The 17,364-nt window shown below is 40.6% G+C and overlaps 1 protein-coding gene across 1 annotated transcript in view; it reads right to left on the bottom strand.

Annotated features, from left to right (window-relative positions):
- Positions 1-573: 573 nt before the first annotated feature.
- The window catches only part of LOC118650498 (cytosolic beta-glucosidase), a 118,112-nt gene continuing 101,321 nt past the window's right edge, over positions 574-17,364 (bottom strand). Inside the window, exon 5 of the mRNA XM_036298942.1 lies at positions 574-1,118. Within this exon, the coding sequence (XP_036154835.1) occupies positions 916-1,118 (203 nt within the window). The 3' untranslated portion in view covers positions 574-915. The remainder of the gene's footprint in view (positions 1,119-17,364) is intronic.

Here is a 17,364-nt window from a genome sequence, read left to right as displayed (position 1 = left end):
AAATGAATGTTTGGTAAATACTACTTAAATTAGGATGGGAGTGTCCAAATTCCACCTGTGTGAGGAGTTTGCTGGACTGGAAACATGGAGTCCAGAGGGAACCTACATCTATCTATTACCAAAAAAGCTCAGTAAAGGGCCCAGCTCCCCTCAAGCCCATACATATCTGACATTTCAACTACCAATGTGGTGACTCATTCCCTTCTCTGCTTATACTCGTGGCCAATCAGCTCATGGATGCGTTCACAGGTGTCATCAATTGGTGTCACCCTGGAGTAGAAATCCAGTTTCTGCTAAATATCAACACTCAAATACTGTTTCTGGCACTCATAGTCTAATTTGTTTGATTGATTTATTATTTTTCAAAAGTTCATCAGGCAAGAGAAAGATGTACTTGTTCCTATATAGATAAAATATATGCCAAATATATCAACACATCCATTTTATTAAATAGGTTATCAATTAATCCCTTTGGTGAGTAGAATACATAACTATATGATGTGACTACCTTTTAATTTTGATTTTCTTACACTAGATTAAACAGTAGGAAAAATATAGACCTAATAGAAAACCATAGCTCATGTAACCAAAAAAAAAAAAAATAGAACAAGTATTTTTATAATAAGTGGTCAGCTATTAGAGTTGCAAATCAGTAATATATATTGCATTAAATTTTTCTATAAAAATTTAAAGAATTTACATAGAAGTTTCGAAGTCTTTCTGATTTCTTAATATAAAAATTTCAATGTTTTTCTATTCTCTTTTTCTAAAAGCCTCATTGATCCAAATACACAGAGAGGAAAGAGGACCTGTGGGTTACAAAGGCAATATGAGATTGTCTGAGGGATCCCCAAAGCAGATTCCTTTGCAATCACCGAGGTCTCTTCTCCGGGTGATACCATCCAGCCATCTCTTCTATAGTTGTCCCTCTAAGCCATTGTTTCTAATGACCTTGGCATACTCCTTGGCTGACGTGTAAGGGACTCTGGGTCTAGCTGGGTCTTCAAAATCAACGTGGAAGAAACCAAACCGCATGCTGTAACCCTGGTTCCACTCAAAGTTGTCCAGAAGAGACCAAGCGCAATACAATTGAAGGTTAACTTTATCAAGCTGGATAGCTGAAATTCAAAAGAAAAGGAGGGAACTATTACCATTTCTAGGAAGGTTTGATGAGAATGCAGACAAAAATCACTGAGGACCGGTGTGGGCATCTTCCTCGTGCAGGAGGTCAAAAAGGGAACAGAACCAGCCTCTCAATCCCCTTTTCTGATTTACTGGTTTAACGGAGCAGGGACTTCATTGAAGAAGTGAAGTTATATATTGTTATTATTAGTGGATTATTTATTCATTTAGATACTTGTTTTATTTATTCAATAGAGGCCCAGTGCATGAAAATTCACGCACTCAGGCAGGAGGTCCCCTCAGCCTGGTCTGCGCCCTCTCACAGTCTGGGACCCCTCAGGGGATGTCCAACTGATGGCTTAGGCCTGCTCCTGGGGGATTGAGCCTAAGCTGGAAGTCAGACATCCCTCTGGAAGCCCTGGAGTCCTTGGGGGATGTCCGATTAACAGTTTAGGCCCACCCCTTGGGCCATTAGTCAGAGATCCTTAGTGCTGCCATGGTGGCGGGAGAGGTTTCCGCCACCACCACTGTGCTGGCCAGCCATGAGCTGGCTTCTGGCTGAGTGGCACTCCCCCTATGAAAGCACACTGACCACCAGGGGCAGCATCTGCATTGAGCATCTGCCCCCTGGTGGTCAGTGCATGTCATCGTGACCAGTCATGTTGTGCTATTAGGGTCAATTTGCATATTACCCTTTTATTATATAGGATTCCTTTACTCAATACACATCTCTACAATGTCTACTACTTTTTAGACACAAAGAAATACACACACAACTGAGTTTCTTCCTGGTGCCTAGAATAACATTCAGTAAAGGCGCTGCCCAGCATCTAAGTACAGCTTCCAGATAATCCAGAAAGCCCACAAGTAAAGGAAAGAGGCCATAATAACATGAGTAAGGAAGCCATCACTTACCTTGTGATAAAATGGAGACATGTCTTATAATTCTGGAAATAGAACCTCCAAAAATGAGAGAGGTCAGCACACAACGCTGGCTGTGCCTGTTGCCTAGACTGAGTAGGCACAAAAATGCTATGCCATCTCCTTTGCCCCACATCTAAACTCAGAGCGGTGCTTAAGCCCTCTAAGAGCCTAAGCAATGATCCCCTCCCCATATACATGTGCACAAACACAGCATTCTATTTAATTTCATTCCTGGATGCCCCAAAGCCCACCTATGGACTCCATAGTAAGATACCGATATGTAGAGAATTCTCTAAGCAGTTTTACACTGGGTCCATCACTTTAGTCACAGAACTGAGCTCATTTTTATTTGTATTTTAAGTTTGGCAAACTCAGAAGTTGTGTAGATCTTTCCTTTGAGCATTTTTATAAATGAAAATAATGAACCATATCTATAGGATGCACTCTTATCCACTTCTCAATTCACAAACTAAACTTAAAAGGGAAGTTTACTTTATAAGATAGACATATTCTACAATAAGTTGGGTGAAAATGGGCATCCATGTAACAAGTCAAATTTTCATTGCACTAGGGACTGCTTTCAACCAAAGAGACTCCTCTAGCTTCAGAAAAGCAAGAGCCACCCTTAAATTTTTTCTTTGGTGTAAATCTGTATTTTCCAGGTTTCTTGTAAGCATTACATCCATATACAACTACATCTGTGATGGTTTCCAAATATTCTCATAATTTTATTGTTTTACTGCGGATATTCCATAGACAAAAGGTTCCTGTCAGGTTCATTGATGCATAACCCCTCTGTACCTTTGTGCGTGGAAGCATGAAAAGTGCTTTACTTATGAATGCCCTCGGGGCAGAAATGAAGCCAAGCTGGACTGGCTCTTATGAAGTATTGTTGGAAGAAGAAATATATAACATACAAGCACATCCAGCGTTGCAGGAATATGCATGTTGCCATGTGAGTCTCCTCCCCTCTCTGTCACCACAAACTGCAAAATACCCCTTTTTAAAAATAATTAAAAAAACAAAACAAAAAAACTGACAAGTTCTGGATGATATATCCCTAAGAATTCAAACAACCAGAGGCAAATATCAGGCCAGAAAACAACCACCTCTTTTCACTGCCTTCTAATCCCATCTGGCGACATGTGAGGATCTGCATATTTCCTTTCTCGTTTGCAGAACTACTGCCCAACAAGCACGCCTGCTAGGTACAAAGCCAGACAGTTTCTGAAAACCTGCGTAGTCCCACTGATCAAATACAAAAGGATTGATTCATGTGCTAAACCGGGGTCTAAAAAATGGTGCCCTGCCTGCTTGGAAGGGAACAAAAAGGAAATCTGGACAATTTCATTGTTAACTGCCAGGAGTTCCGCAGCAGGTACTAAACGGGCCGAGTGACACTGGTGGATGTCTCTGCGTTTTCGCTGCAGGAACATTCAAGTAGAGAATTACTTAGTTAGGGCCGAGGAGCTGGCCTGCTGTGGGATTCCTTTGCGCTGCACCACCACTGGGACAAATTACAAAAGCGTGCTGGAACCTGCGCGCCTCTCCTGGTCCAATCTCAAGAACAGAAAGAGACCGTCATCGCCTTTCTTGTCACTATGATTTATGAGGGTCCACATCTTAGCGGGGGAAAAACACTTCTGTGGGTTCCCTTTCTTTCTTTAACCAGAGTTGGAGGCAAAGTAAACAGGGACTTACAGGAACTGTTAGGTGGGTGCAAAGCACAGTGGGATGAAAGTGACACTCCCCACGGAGTCAGAGTTGGTTTGGGACTAAAAGGCCAGTGGAAAGGGTCTCACAGCAGGTTGACTATAAAGACACAAAGAGAAAAGTATTTAATCTTGCTCATATGTTATAGCCTGAGTCAGGCTGTCCTTATTATAAGAACCCCATTCCAGTATTGCATCACACACATACACACACACACACACAGGCACGCACGCACACGCACACACACACACATACATGCACACATATATATCTATAATAATAAAAGCCTAATATGCTAATTAGACCAGAAGTCCTTCCGAATGACCTTCCAGACAAAGCCAGGGCTGCGAAGGAAGCCTGGGTCCCAGGTGCCAGAGGGAAGCCGGTGCTGACAGCTGGGGGAAGGAAGGCCTATTCTTGAATGAATTTCATGCATCGGGCCTCTAGTATATATATATAATACCCATTGTCTGCCAAATTGAAAAGGTTAAGGGCAGAGTGTTCCACTAGACTGCTCAAACTTTTGACATCAAATGCAAGTTCAAAGGTTTCCCCAAGCCACTCTCAGTTTCAATAATTTGCTACAAGGACCCACTGAAACTTATTTTTCTCACAGTTATGGTTTATTACAGAGAGGGATACAAGTTAACATCAACCAAAGGAAAAGGCACACAGGGCAGTGTCTGAGGGGTTCCAAGCATGAATGTCCCTTGTCTTCCCCCCGGGAGGGAGGACCGGGTACCCTCCTGTGCACCTATGACAACGCACACAGGGTGGTGCTAACCAGGGACGCCCACCTGAGCTTCAGTGTCCAGACCGTTTATTTGGGCTTCATTGCCTTGTCATGCTTGATTGACTGATGGCCAATGTGGATGAACTCAGTTCCCAGATTAAGGGGCACTGTGTGACTCAAAGTCCCCACCCTCAATCACATGATGGGTCTTTCTGGGGTGACCAGCTCCCACCCTAACAAGGACTTTCTGTCAGGTATGACAAAGATTTCTTCCCAGAAGCTGAGAGCAAAAGCTAATTTGCTCTCTGGGCAAAACTACATTCTTTACTACTCTCTCTCTCTCTCTCTCTCTCTCTATCTATCTATCTATCTATCTCTCACACACACACACAACATGTTTTAGAAGTTCATTGTTTCATGGTACTGGGCAGAATCTTCTCAGCTTACTGGTTTATAAAGTGCTGTGATCATGTCTGTGTTTGTCACATTGCAAAAGGCTAAAAATTGGGCATTTGATCTCAAGGGATTTATATGCCCCTGGTTACAAACAGAGATAGCCTTGTTTTCCAGATTGCCTGGGACTTACAGAAGATATCCACGAGTGTGGCATAACTATGAAGCTATCAAACAAACTGCTAATCCACAGACCCAAGCTGCCGTGACAAGAACCAGTGGAGAGGTTCAGGACCATATGAAAGGCAGACCTCCCGGGAGAAAAATGAGCGAGATAAAACCCCGGAAGGAGTGAGAAGAAAAAATACAGCGTCTATGTTTCAGGCTGCATTATTTGAGCAAACTTTTCCAATGAAAACAAATAAACATGGACTAGAAAAAATTAAAGACAAATCTTAAAAACGATGGAAAGCTGCCAGTTTAGTAGGGAATTACCAAGCCAAAGCAGAAAGTGGACATTGAGATTGGTAGACCTGGCAGCTATGTTTGCCTGATGGAATTTTCCAGTCTTAGGAAATCAGAACCTTTTCTGTTTTCTAGGGTGAAGATAGGTGTCCAAGCACAGCCACACCATGTCAAAAATGTGATATGAGACCTCACACCCAGAAAACTCATATTCCCAAGGACCAAGCTATCAGGAGAAGAGTGAGCCAGAAGCAATCTGGTCATTGGAAAGACTTGAGTCAGCTGGTGATTCAGAGACCATCAAGTTTGGATTTTGAGTTGAGGTGATTCCAGACTGGAGTACCCCAAATGCCTGGAAGATATAGATTTAAAATTTTTCTGAAGGGATATACCTAAATTCTAAACTTCTTATTGTTATAAATATTTTACCTGTAATTATCACACATTATTAAATATAACCAGACAGACATGGAAACATGATGGCATTAAAAATTTACCAGAATTAACAGACAACAGAAACAAACCCACAAATATCTCAGTTATTAGAATTGTCAGACAGACTATCAAATAACCAAACCATATTCACTATGTTTAAATCACAGAGACCAACTTGAAACATCTTCAAGGTTAGGAACCATAAAAAAGTGATGTGGCAGCCCTGGCTTCTGGCTGGTTTGGTTCAGTAGTTAGAGCATTGGCCCCATGACCAGGGTTTGTGGGTTCGATTCCTGGTCAAGGGTATGTACCTCAGTTGCCAGTTCCATCCCTGCCCCTGTTCCAGGGTGCATACAGAAGGCAACCAATGGATGTGTCTCTCTTGCATCAGTGTTTCTCTTTTTCTCTCGCTTTCTCTCTCCCTCCCTACCTTCCTCTCTCTCTTCCACTCTCTCTAGTAACCAATGGAAAAAAATATCCTTGGGTGAAGATTAGCCAAAAAACAAAGTGATGTGGCAGATTTTGGATCTACATGCTTGGGTTTGGATTGCAGGGGCCTCAGTAGTTATACAGGTGAAAGAACTGTCAATTCTCATGCTGTAAGGATTGAGTGTGATAGCATGGACCCAGCACAATAACTTGCCCATGGTGGGCTTCTGCTGCTTTCCTCTCTGGCAACCCCTTAGGAGAATGCAGAATCCAAAGAAAAACACACTCTGATGTGTTTTCTCCCCCAACCCATTTTGATAAAGTAGAAACTGGTTTTACATAAAAATATTATACTGTGTAAAAGGGGAAAAGGAGTCACAAAGACAACATTCAGTCTGAGAAAGGTGAGTTTAAGGGTAAAGGGACAGATATAAACAGACTATATATACCTGAAAGCAAGGCTCTTTATGTCAGTTGACAGATTCCTTTTTTTTCCTCCAGAGTGACATATCCAAGTCATGGCCTGACTTCCCACCTCACTGAGTTCTGAAGAGTGATCCTGAGATGCCCTAAAGCACTGAGTTTTAGGAGTACAAGTTCTCAGACCTGCATGATGTTAGCTGAGCTGGTGCATCCTGGGGATTAGCTCTTAAGGAGAAAATCCTATCTCAGATGGGGAAAAACTAGTAGAATGGGAGTAAGTCAAGATAACATATATATTATTGATTTCAGAGAGGAAGGGAGAGGGACAGAGAGGTAGAAATATCAATGATGAGAGAGAATCATTGATTGGCTGCCTCCTGTCCCTACTGGGGACTGGGCTGCTGGCAACCTGGGCATGTGCCCTGATCAGGAATCAAACTGTGACTTCCTGGTTCATAGGTCAACGCAAGATCTTACCCACACCGGCTGGGCAAGATCCTTAAGTAGTATGTAACTAAGTCAATGTCATAATAAGTCCAAAAGACAGGATCAAAACAACCTCAGATTAAAAGTCAATAAAATAGAAAGGAAACATCTGAGAAAAAGACACAGGAGTTAGGAGAGGTCTTGGGGAGTGACTTCAAAGGGTCATGGAGTATCTTCTATTTGCATTAATTTATTGCTAAATATGTGATGTGGAAAAATCAGGATGGTTTAAAGACAGAGTCAATGCGAATGTCAAAACATCTCAAAGTGTAGACTCTGACCACTTGAACCACTTGCAATTACCTGGGACATAGCTTAAAAAGTTCACTGGCCCAACCTTGTAAATGAGAATCTCTTGGGTTGTGTTATGGGCTAAATTCATATATTGAAGCACCAACTTTCAGTACCTCAGCATATGACCTCATTTGAACAGAAAGTCTTTAAAGAGTGGATTAAGCTTAAATGAGGGTGAGCCCCAATCCAATATGACTAGTGTCCTTATAACAGGAGAGATACCAGGTGTGATGTGCACAGAGGGAAGATAGTGAGGACACAGCCAGAAGGTGATTATCCCAAAGCCAGAAGAGGAGACCTCAGAAGAAGCCAAACTGCTGATACCTTGGCCTTGGACTTCCAGCCTCCAGAACTGTAAGAAAATAAATTTATGTTGTTTAAGCACCTATTCTCTGGCACTTTGCTATGGCAGCCCTACCAAACTAATAGTATATTATGACCTGAGACCTTCTGTTTATCCTTAATAAACTCCCTGAGTGATTTTTATACTTAATCAAGTTTGAGACTCTTAAGTCTAGAATAAGCTCTGACAGTCCACTACAATTTTTTGAACACCATTTGCAACCCCAGTGGCATAAATATTCAGGCTTATAAATGTGGGAGAATATCCTCTAGCTCCTCTCCCTAAGAGTCATAGCCAGAGGATCTCTGGGCAAAAAGACATACCACCTTTCAGAAATGGATGGCTACTGAGAGCCTAAGGTGTAGATGGTGAATACTCAGAGTTGGGAGTGGGAGGAGGTGTTGTCAAAATGCCTTTCATCCCACTGTTTAGTCAAAGCCTAGCCCTATCCCAGTAGATTATGAGAAATCCTCTCAAGTCATCATATGTCATGGGTTGGTTGACTGACCACACAAAAGATTTGTCACTTGAAGCCTGTAAATGTAACCTTATTTGGAAAAAGGGCCTTTGCAAATGCAATTAAGGTGAGGATTTCAAGGTGAGATTACCCTTGTTAATGGTGAGTCCTCAATCCAGTGAAAAGTATCCTTATAAAAGAAGAGAAGGAAGGAACACAGGGGAAAAGGCAATGCAAAGGCAGAGGCAGAGACTGGAGTGATAAGTCTATAAGCTGAGGGACACCAAGGCAGCCCCCAGAAGCTAGGAGAGAGACAAGGAACACATTCCCCCTCAACATCCAAAAGAAACCGATCCTACAGATGCTTGAATTTCAGACTTCTGGCTCCCAGAACTGTGAGAGAATATGTTTCATACACTTATGTGGTGCTAAACCACCACGTTGGTAGTCAATTGTTAAGGCAGCCCTAGGAAACAAATGTACTAGCGGTTGCCAACTAGACTTCGAGTCCCAAAGCAGCCACCTGATTTTGCTGATGGCTTATGAGAATCTCTCTCAAGGCCTGTCAAAGCTGGAGAAAGTCTTCCCAGGACACAGTTTGAAGCAGATTTCCTGGCAATTGCCCTGCATAGTAACTTTAAATATGTTTCCCTGAGTTTGGTTATAATGCACAAGAGCACTACACTGCAATTGGAGGGCAGCTTTAACTGAACAACAGTTCCTGCAAGAGAATTCATTTTTGTTTGTTTGTTTGTTTGGAGGAAAAAAGAATTTCCCCCCTTTCTTTGGAGAAAAATTAGGTAAAACAACATCAGGAAGATCTAAACATAGAAAATGCAGAATAAGCTCTCCCCCTCCCCCCACTTCCAGGCGAATGCTAGTGGCTGGACAGCATCTGTGAAAATGCCCAAATCATCCCCACTGGCACATGGGAACTACAAGTAGCAAAAATTATGACTTTCTGAAAAGAGTGTCTTTGAAAACCAAAGGCTAAAATTAAATATTTTATAGGAAAATGCCAATTAACCAGAAACAAGCCATACAGATTTCTTAATTATCTGTATTGCTCCTTTTACTTACATTAGACTTTGGGGGAAAGAAGCTGCAAATAGCAAGCAGTTGAAAGGGATCACATAAAACTATCTGAATTATAAAGCTGATCTGAGGATAGCTACACATTCAGTGCCACATCATAATTACTCCATCATTCTTACTTTTACAATTACTTCTGTTGTAGGAGAGAAGTTCTTATGGAAATCAAAGTTCTCAACGAGTGAAGCTCTCTTCCACCAGGAAGGCTTCCATCCTTTCTTTTCCTCTCCCCTTCCTCCCTTCATCCCTTCCTCCAACTATTCCTTCCCTCTTTCCTTCATCCCTCCCTTCCTTCCTTCTTTCCTTTTCCTCTGGGACTTACTTTCCCCTTCTATAAAATGCAGGTCTTAGTATCTTCTTCCTCAGATTGTGCTGGGTATTAAATAAATTAATATATATAAAGCTCATTATGAACTAGGTGAGCACTCCATATACACCACTTGTGTTACTGTTGTTGTTATTTCTCTCAAAGTCTGGAAGGGCAGTGGATGAGACCTATTTTATCTCTTCCTCCCATCTGGCTTCCAACAGCTTTCAGAGGATGCAGAGTCAGCATAAAATGCTCAGTGCTGAGAACCAGAGAAATCAGGGCATCGAGGGAAAGTGTAGCATCTGGGGCAGGGTTGTGCTCTGAGGGAATGGGTCAGCTGTGGGTCATGAGAAATAAATCATTAAAGAAAAGGAATTGAAGGTGAAGCTGTGCGAACACTAGTGCTGCTGAAGCTCCTATGCCCCAGAGTGGTCAGAAGTGGGGACGACATCACTCAAGATGTCTGTGACCCTATGTAACAGCCACCCTATATTTATCAAATACATATATATTGGGAGTATAATAGTGGGAAAACTACACAACCCCTGTTCTTATAGAACTTAATAACCAATGCATATCTTAATCCAATTACTATCTGTGAGCCGTTAATGACATGTGCAAGTTATTATGAAAGAAAAAAGAGAACTGTGAGAAAGAACATATTCACTAATATTTATTGAACACTCAGGTACCACTTCAAGGGTTTCATGTATGCATGCATTCATTCATTTGATCTTGATAGTTAGCCCATGAGTGAGACAGATTGTATCATAGTCCCCATGTTACAGAAAAGGGAATTGATTCACAGAGAGTTTGGGTAACAACCGAGTCTGCGGGCCAAGTCATACCACTACTGAGTCTTGACAACATGTTCCAGTGGAAGATGCATCTTAGTCAGCAAGGGTGGGAGGATGGGGTGAATGGAACAGTTTCCTGAATGAACTAGAGCTGAGAGCTCAAAAATTAGCTGGAATTCTCTACAGCAATCAGCCAAAGTTCTTTCTTAGTTGTAACAGAAGCTGACCTTGGCTGATGAAGCTGAAGAACAAGGCTCAAACACACCTTTCAGCAACTACGCTCAAAAGCACACCACAGAACTGGTGGGTGGAAGAAACTGCTTTAGCGCCAATAACCCACTGATCACTAAGTCTTTCAGTGCAAGTTATTGCCATCTGGACAATTTCTGCACCAGAAACTGGACATTACAACCACTGTCGTTCTCAAATGCTGGATGCTCTGCTCCCATCCACACCAGCACAAAGGGGTTTACCTTCCTCAAGCTATTCACTTTCCAATTAAATTCTCACAAGGATTAAGTCTGATTGGTAGAGACTTGCTCACATATCTGTATTCTTACTCCAAAGAAACCTAGGGAATGCCATCCTTTATTTTGCCTAGACAAAACTCATAAGTTTGGATATTCTTCAAATGTAGCAAGTATATTCAACAAGTGCTAGACAGACAAAAATATGACTTTTTTTTACTAGATGAAGAAGGACAAGAGGATTCCAAGAAAAAGAAAAGCATGCATGAAAGATCAGACATGGAGAGTTCACAGCACATGTAAGGAATTTAAAGAACACAGTTCAGTGGATCATAAAGAATATAAGAAATGCCCTGGCTAGTGTTGCTCAGTCAGTTGAGCATCATCCCATGCACCAAGAGGTCGCTGGTTAGATTCCCAGTCAGGGCACATGCCCAGGTTGCTGGCTCAATCCCCAGTAGGCAGTATGCAGGAGGCAGCCAATATATGTTTCTCACTCATTGATGTGTCTCTCTCTCCCTCTCTCTTCTTCTCCCTCTAAAAATCAATAAAAGCATCTTAAAAAAACAATATAAGAAACTTTTGGAAACAAAGTAGAATGGTGTTTACCAAGGTCTGGCAGTGGGGGTAATGAGATGTTGCTCAAAGTGTGCAAACTTTCAGTTTTAATATGAATAAGTTTGGGGGAACTATGCACAGATGGTGATTATAGTTAACAATTCTGTATTATAGACTCAAGAGTTGCTAAGAGACTAGATTTTAAAAGTTCTCATAACAAGAAATAAAAGGTAATTATGCAAGGGATGGAGGGTGTTAGCTAATGCTATAGTGGGAATCATTTCTCAATATGTAAGCATATCAAATCAACACGTTGTACACCGTAAACTTATACAATGTCATATGTCAATTATATCTCTAAAAATCTGGAAAAGGAATTATCAGGAGAAAGCCACAAAGCAAGGGCTGAGACGGTATGTCCTTCTAAAAATTTTAAAGATTTTGATCTTTATCTTAACAGCAATGTCATTGAAGAAGTTTACACAAGAGTGTCACTTTGGCTACTTTGCATTTTTAAAAGATTACTGTGACCTCTGTGGAGAATAGATTTGAGTATAGCAAGAATGGAATCTGAGGGAACTTTTAGGAATGATTGTAATAAATCACAAGGGAAATGATGGGGGTGGTCATCTGGGGTGGCATAGGTGAAGACAGAGAGAATCAGATGGATTCAACAGATAGATACAATTAACAGGACTGAACATTTCACTGGAGATAAGTGGTGAATGGGATAAGGTAGCAAATTTAGCACAATTTAATGGATAATATTGTCAGTCTCTGAGGTAGAAAACTGGTCATAGAGAAGTTTTGGAGAAAAGGCAGAGAAAATAATAAATCAAGCTTTGGTTGTGATGACTTTTAGGTGCTATTTTGACCTCCAAGTGAAGAGCTTAATAGATAGTTGAATAAATAAATAAAGATTTCAAACTAGAGTCTACAGTGGAAATGTGAAATTTGGAATTGTCATGTAGATATGGTAATTGAAATCATAGTGTTGAATAGAAATTATAGAGTAAGAAAACAAAACTTTTGTGCAAGAGGTATGGTATTCCATCATTAAAAGATAAGCTGAAAAGAGATATTGAGAAGGAGGGTCAGAAGTATCCTATGTTCTTGACCTGATACAACCATAGATGATCCATTCTGTGGATGGAAGTTGATCAAAGTCACACACTAAAAGAGGGAAATTTAGAAATGACTTCAAAGTTCACAATCCTTATATCAGAATAACATGGTAAGATTGCAAAGCTAGAAAGATTGCAAATCTAGGACTGAGGGTGACATCTAAGGGTCAAAGTCACTGTGAGAAGTACATAGCCAGACCATATGGAGAGCACAAAGTGGGTAGAGGGAAGGCCAGCTCCTATAACATCAATCTCCTAAGAGTAATATCTGGGTATTGTAGTGCAGGGAAAATCCTCAAGGCTTCTCCATGACTTCTACAATCCCCTTATGTATCCCCAGGAAATATTCAGGATCAAAACCAGAAACCTTCTCCCAGGGAGAAATTTAGAGGACAGTAATCACACCACGTTTTTCTGGGGTGGCAGTTTTAAAGGGAATCAGATTATAAAGTTACAGCCTCCATGTGAAGCGGGGGCTCTTTTTCACACACTCCTGAAGTCAGTGGTAAGATGGCACCAATTCTCTCCCCCTTGGAGCACACTTTGCCAATGCTCATACTTTGTTTAAAAGTCCCTCCTTATTTGTCAATAGGTCCAAAGTTTCTTGACTTGCTTAGGCCTAGAACAGAGGCAGGCTTGGTGGGGTGTGATCTGTTGTTCTGGTTCCATTTCCTAGGACTTGGTCTAGTGATGTGGCTTTCGACCTATTAGAAAGACAAGCTCAGAGCTCCTAAGATGAATTTAGGGAAAACTGTGGCATTTTCAGTGTTGTTTAACTCTGGGCTTTAGACTAATTCTAGCCTGCCTCAAATCTAGGCAAAAAAAAAAGTCATAGTTTAAACTAGCTCACTAGACCTCTGAAGACAATTGGCAGCCAAAGTCCCAACTAAGAATAAAGTTTTACTTTACTCTCTTTTTAGTGTATATATCTTCATTGGGGGAGGGGGGGTGTTGATGACTCAGCTATGGCAAATTTTGGTCATGGGTCCTCTAGTCAAATACTCTGTGATGATTCTAAATTTTATATCTCCAATTCTGGCATTTCTCTAACCTACAAACATCTCTATATATAAAAGGCTAATATGCTAAGTGTCCATCTGGGAAATGATGTCACACAGCAATGCCTGACTTCCTCTCCCTAGCAACTAACCTCCTTGCAGTTTCTTTAGCCCAGGAACACGACTTGCTTTATAGCCAGGTGGCAACATTTTACACTTTAACCAAATGTTTGTGAAGTGTTTTCCCATACCTCATCTCATACGATCCTCACAGATGTCCTAGAGTAGGTAGATAGGAGACTCAGTGGAATCCGATTTTCTTTTCTTTAGCCAGAAAATAGAGATTTAGAAAGCTTAGAAACTTGACCTGACTGAAAAGAAGTAAGAAATGGTGAACCTTTAAAATGACTTCAGGTTTTATCACTGTGCAGAATATAGTCAAACACTGCTGTAGTTAAATATTGTATCCTTTGTTCTCCCTGCATGATCTACAATAATCATCTGCTTCATGTTGATATTTACCGCTGTGTTGCTGACAATTACTTGAAAGAGAAGTTGGGGTGCTTCACTGGGCTGGAAAAAGTTTAGCTAAATTAGAAAGCAGGTCTAATTAAGCAAGTTTACTATATCAATAAATAAATATATAAATAAATAAATAAATAAATAAATAAATAAATATGTAAAGGCTAAGTTGACTCACCCATGCACCATACATATAAAGCTCTTGCTGGCACAAATTGCATGCGTGTGTTTCAATCTATCATTGTCAATCACGAATTTGGTTGACACTTCTATTATAGAGAAAGGGCGAATAGCAATATTAAAATATTTCTTCTAATTAATTTCCTTTCAATGTGCACGGATTCGTACACTGGGCCACTAGTCTATAAATAACTGACTATTTGACTTCTCTCTTAGGGGGTCTAAATGACATTTAAACTTTCACATGTATATTTGTACACTAATGTTTAATGCAGCATTATTCACAATAGCCAAAAGATGCAACACCCAAATTTCCATCATTGGATGAATGGAAAAACAAAATGTGGTATATAACCACAATGGAATATTTATTTTTCATTATTAAAAAGAATAAAAATTTTATAATTTCAAAACATGGGTGAACCTTGGAGACATTATGCTAAGTGAAATAAGTCAACCATAGAAAACATGTATTATATGGTTCCACTTATCTGAAGTACCTAGAACAGGGGTGGGCAAACTTTTTGACTCGAGGGCCACAATGGGTTCTTAAACTGGAACAGAGGGCCGGAACAAAAGCATGGATGGAGTGTTTGTGTGAACTAATATAAATTCAAAGTAAACATCATTACATAAAAGGGTACGGTCTTTTTTTTTTTTTTTTTTTAGTTTTATTCATTTCAAATGGGCCGGATCCAGCCCGCGGGCCATAGCTTGCCCACAGCTGACCTAGAATGTCAAATTCACAGAAAAAGAAAGTAGAATAATAATTACCAGGGATGGGGAGGAGGCAATGGGGAGTTATTGTTGAATGGATATGGAGTTTCCATTTGGGTCAAATGCAAAAGTTCTGGACATGGATAGAGGTGATGATTGCACAACAAGAGGAATGTACTTGCCGAAACCGGTTTGGCTCAGTGGATAGAGCGTCGGTCTGTGGACTGAGGGGTCCCAGGTTCGATTCCGGTCAAGGGCATGTACCTGGGTTGCGGGCACATCCCCAGTAGGAGATGTGCAGGAGGCAGCTGATTGGTGTTTCTCTCTCATCGATGTTTCTAACTCTCTATCTCTCTCCCTTCCTCTCTGTAAAAAATCAATAAAATATATATTTTTAAAAAAAAGTCTAAAAAAAAAAAAGAGAGGAATGTACTTACTGCCACTGAATTGTACATTTGAAAATATTACAATGGTAGATTGGTAGATTTTATTTAAATATTTTAAAATGTATTTTCATTTTGAAACTTTAAAAGTTAAATCTAACATTTAAAATTTTTAAAATAATAATATTTGTGTATAAAACAGAACTCGACTTTCAACTTACTCCTCAAACCTGCCCCCACTTTAGCTTTTCTAATCCCAATAAATGGCACCCATCCATCCAGTTCTTCAGAATACCTAAAAGTCAATCATGCTTGATTCTCTCTTTTCCTTATCCTCTTTCCCTGCCCACTGCAGTGGGCGCTGCCTTGATCCACTCCTCTGTCCTCTAAGCTAGCACAACAACTTCCTTACTGGGCTCCCTGCCACAACTCTTGCACACAATGTAGCCAGAAAGTATAATCTGTGAAAAACCAATTTAGCTCCTGTCCTTCCCTTGTTGAACTCCTCCACTCAATGGTTTCCTATTTCACTTAGTGCAAAATTTCAAATTCTTATATGAGCTTCAAGAACCTATGGGATCAGGGTCTGTCTAGCTTTCCTAGATTTTTTCCTTCCTGTCATCCACTTACCATTCTCCAGGCACTCTGGGCTTCTTACTCTTCTTGAAATTTTATTTTGGATTCCCATCTGGGTATTAGAATCCTAGTATATCCAAGCTGGACAACCAATACTTCAATAGCCATTGATTCCAAGCCCCACCCAGCATCTGAATCCATGTTATTGCGCTGCTGGGCTGTCCCTATCTCATGGGGAACCAGCCTCTGCTTCCAGTGCCAACCGGCCTACTCCAACTTTCCACCCATTCAGATCTGAGATTCCTTATCACTTTCCATTGGCCTCCTACTGTCTGACATTTCCCAACAGCTTCTCCCTGGTCTCAGCTGCTACTGCCATACTTCACCTCTGATTCTGGATATATCCCAAAGGATCATTTATTTGGCTCGTGGCTGTTTTTCTAGGGTGTTTCCTCTCATTTCCCCTTTCCTGAAAACTCTGGATGATCTCAATACAATTGAGCCATGTCCCTCCCCTCTCCTGGACATAGTACTAAGCTTGAATGGTGGTTCCTTGGTCCCAGAAATCCCTTAGGTACCGTAGTAGAACTCCAGAGAAAAACAATCTATCATGTAACCTTATCCCCAGGCCTGAGGTACATACTTTGGAATAGCTATCATTTTTAGACTATAAGAAAATTGATTCACTTGTATCTAGAAATAGCCTATCTGTAATAACTATAGTCACCAAAGTCTAGCCCTCAAAGAAAGTGGCTGGTGCCCCAGATAGAAATATCAGACTCCTGTATTTCCATACACAGGTGAAGAGGTTCTAGGTTCTATGGCTCTAGCAGTGGGGATATAGGCACCTTGGGTGAATAAAAATTGACATACCTCCATTTAAGAGCGAAGAAAAGTGTGTAGTTTTTCTCTAAAACTGATGTAAAGCTTTAGAACAGTAATTTGTCAAACTGTATCCTAAATAAATGGACTAATATTAATACCCCCTTCTTCTTTCATTCCTCCTTACAGCCACAAAATATTAAGTATCTACTATATACCAGTTATTGTTTTTAGGCAGAGTGATTCTCATATGGGGAGAGAAATTCATTGTAGACCTTGCCTCAAGGTCAAGTAGTCAAGTAGAAGAGCAAAGACGCCACATAGGTTCCCTGCTATGTGCATTCACTCAACACCTTTAACTTCCCTTTTGTAAGATGAATAAGACATGAAATTAACTATTTGTTCAGTATCTGCCTTGTACTCCAGACTCTAAGCTCCATGGGGGCAAGAAGCACATGGACCTTATATTCAAGAAAACCTAGCATAGTGGCTGATGAAGGATAGGTGTTTAATGTATATTGCTTAAATAAATGAATGACTACTAGTAGATATAGAATACTGAACATACTGTTAGCAACATAAGAATAGGCACCTTGGATGA

The sequence above is a fragment of the Myotis myotis genome, unplaced genomic scaffold (assembly GCF_014108235.1).
Source record: "Myotis myotis isolate mMyoMyo1 unplaced genomic scaffold, mMyoMyo1.p scaffold_m19_p_1, whole genome shotgun sequence".
NCBI classification, from domain to species: domain Eukaryota; kingdom Metazoa; phylum Chordata; class Mammalia; order Chiroptera; family Vespertilionidae; genus Myotis; species Myotis myotis.
The sequence above is the reverse complement of the archived record's forward strand: the minus strand, read 5'-3'. Positions and strand labels throughout refer to the sequence as shown.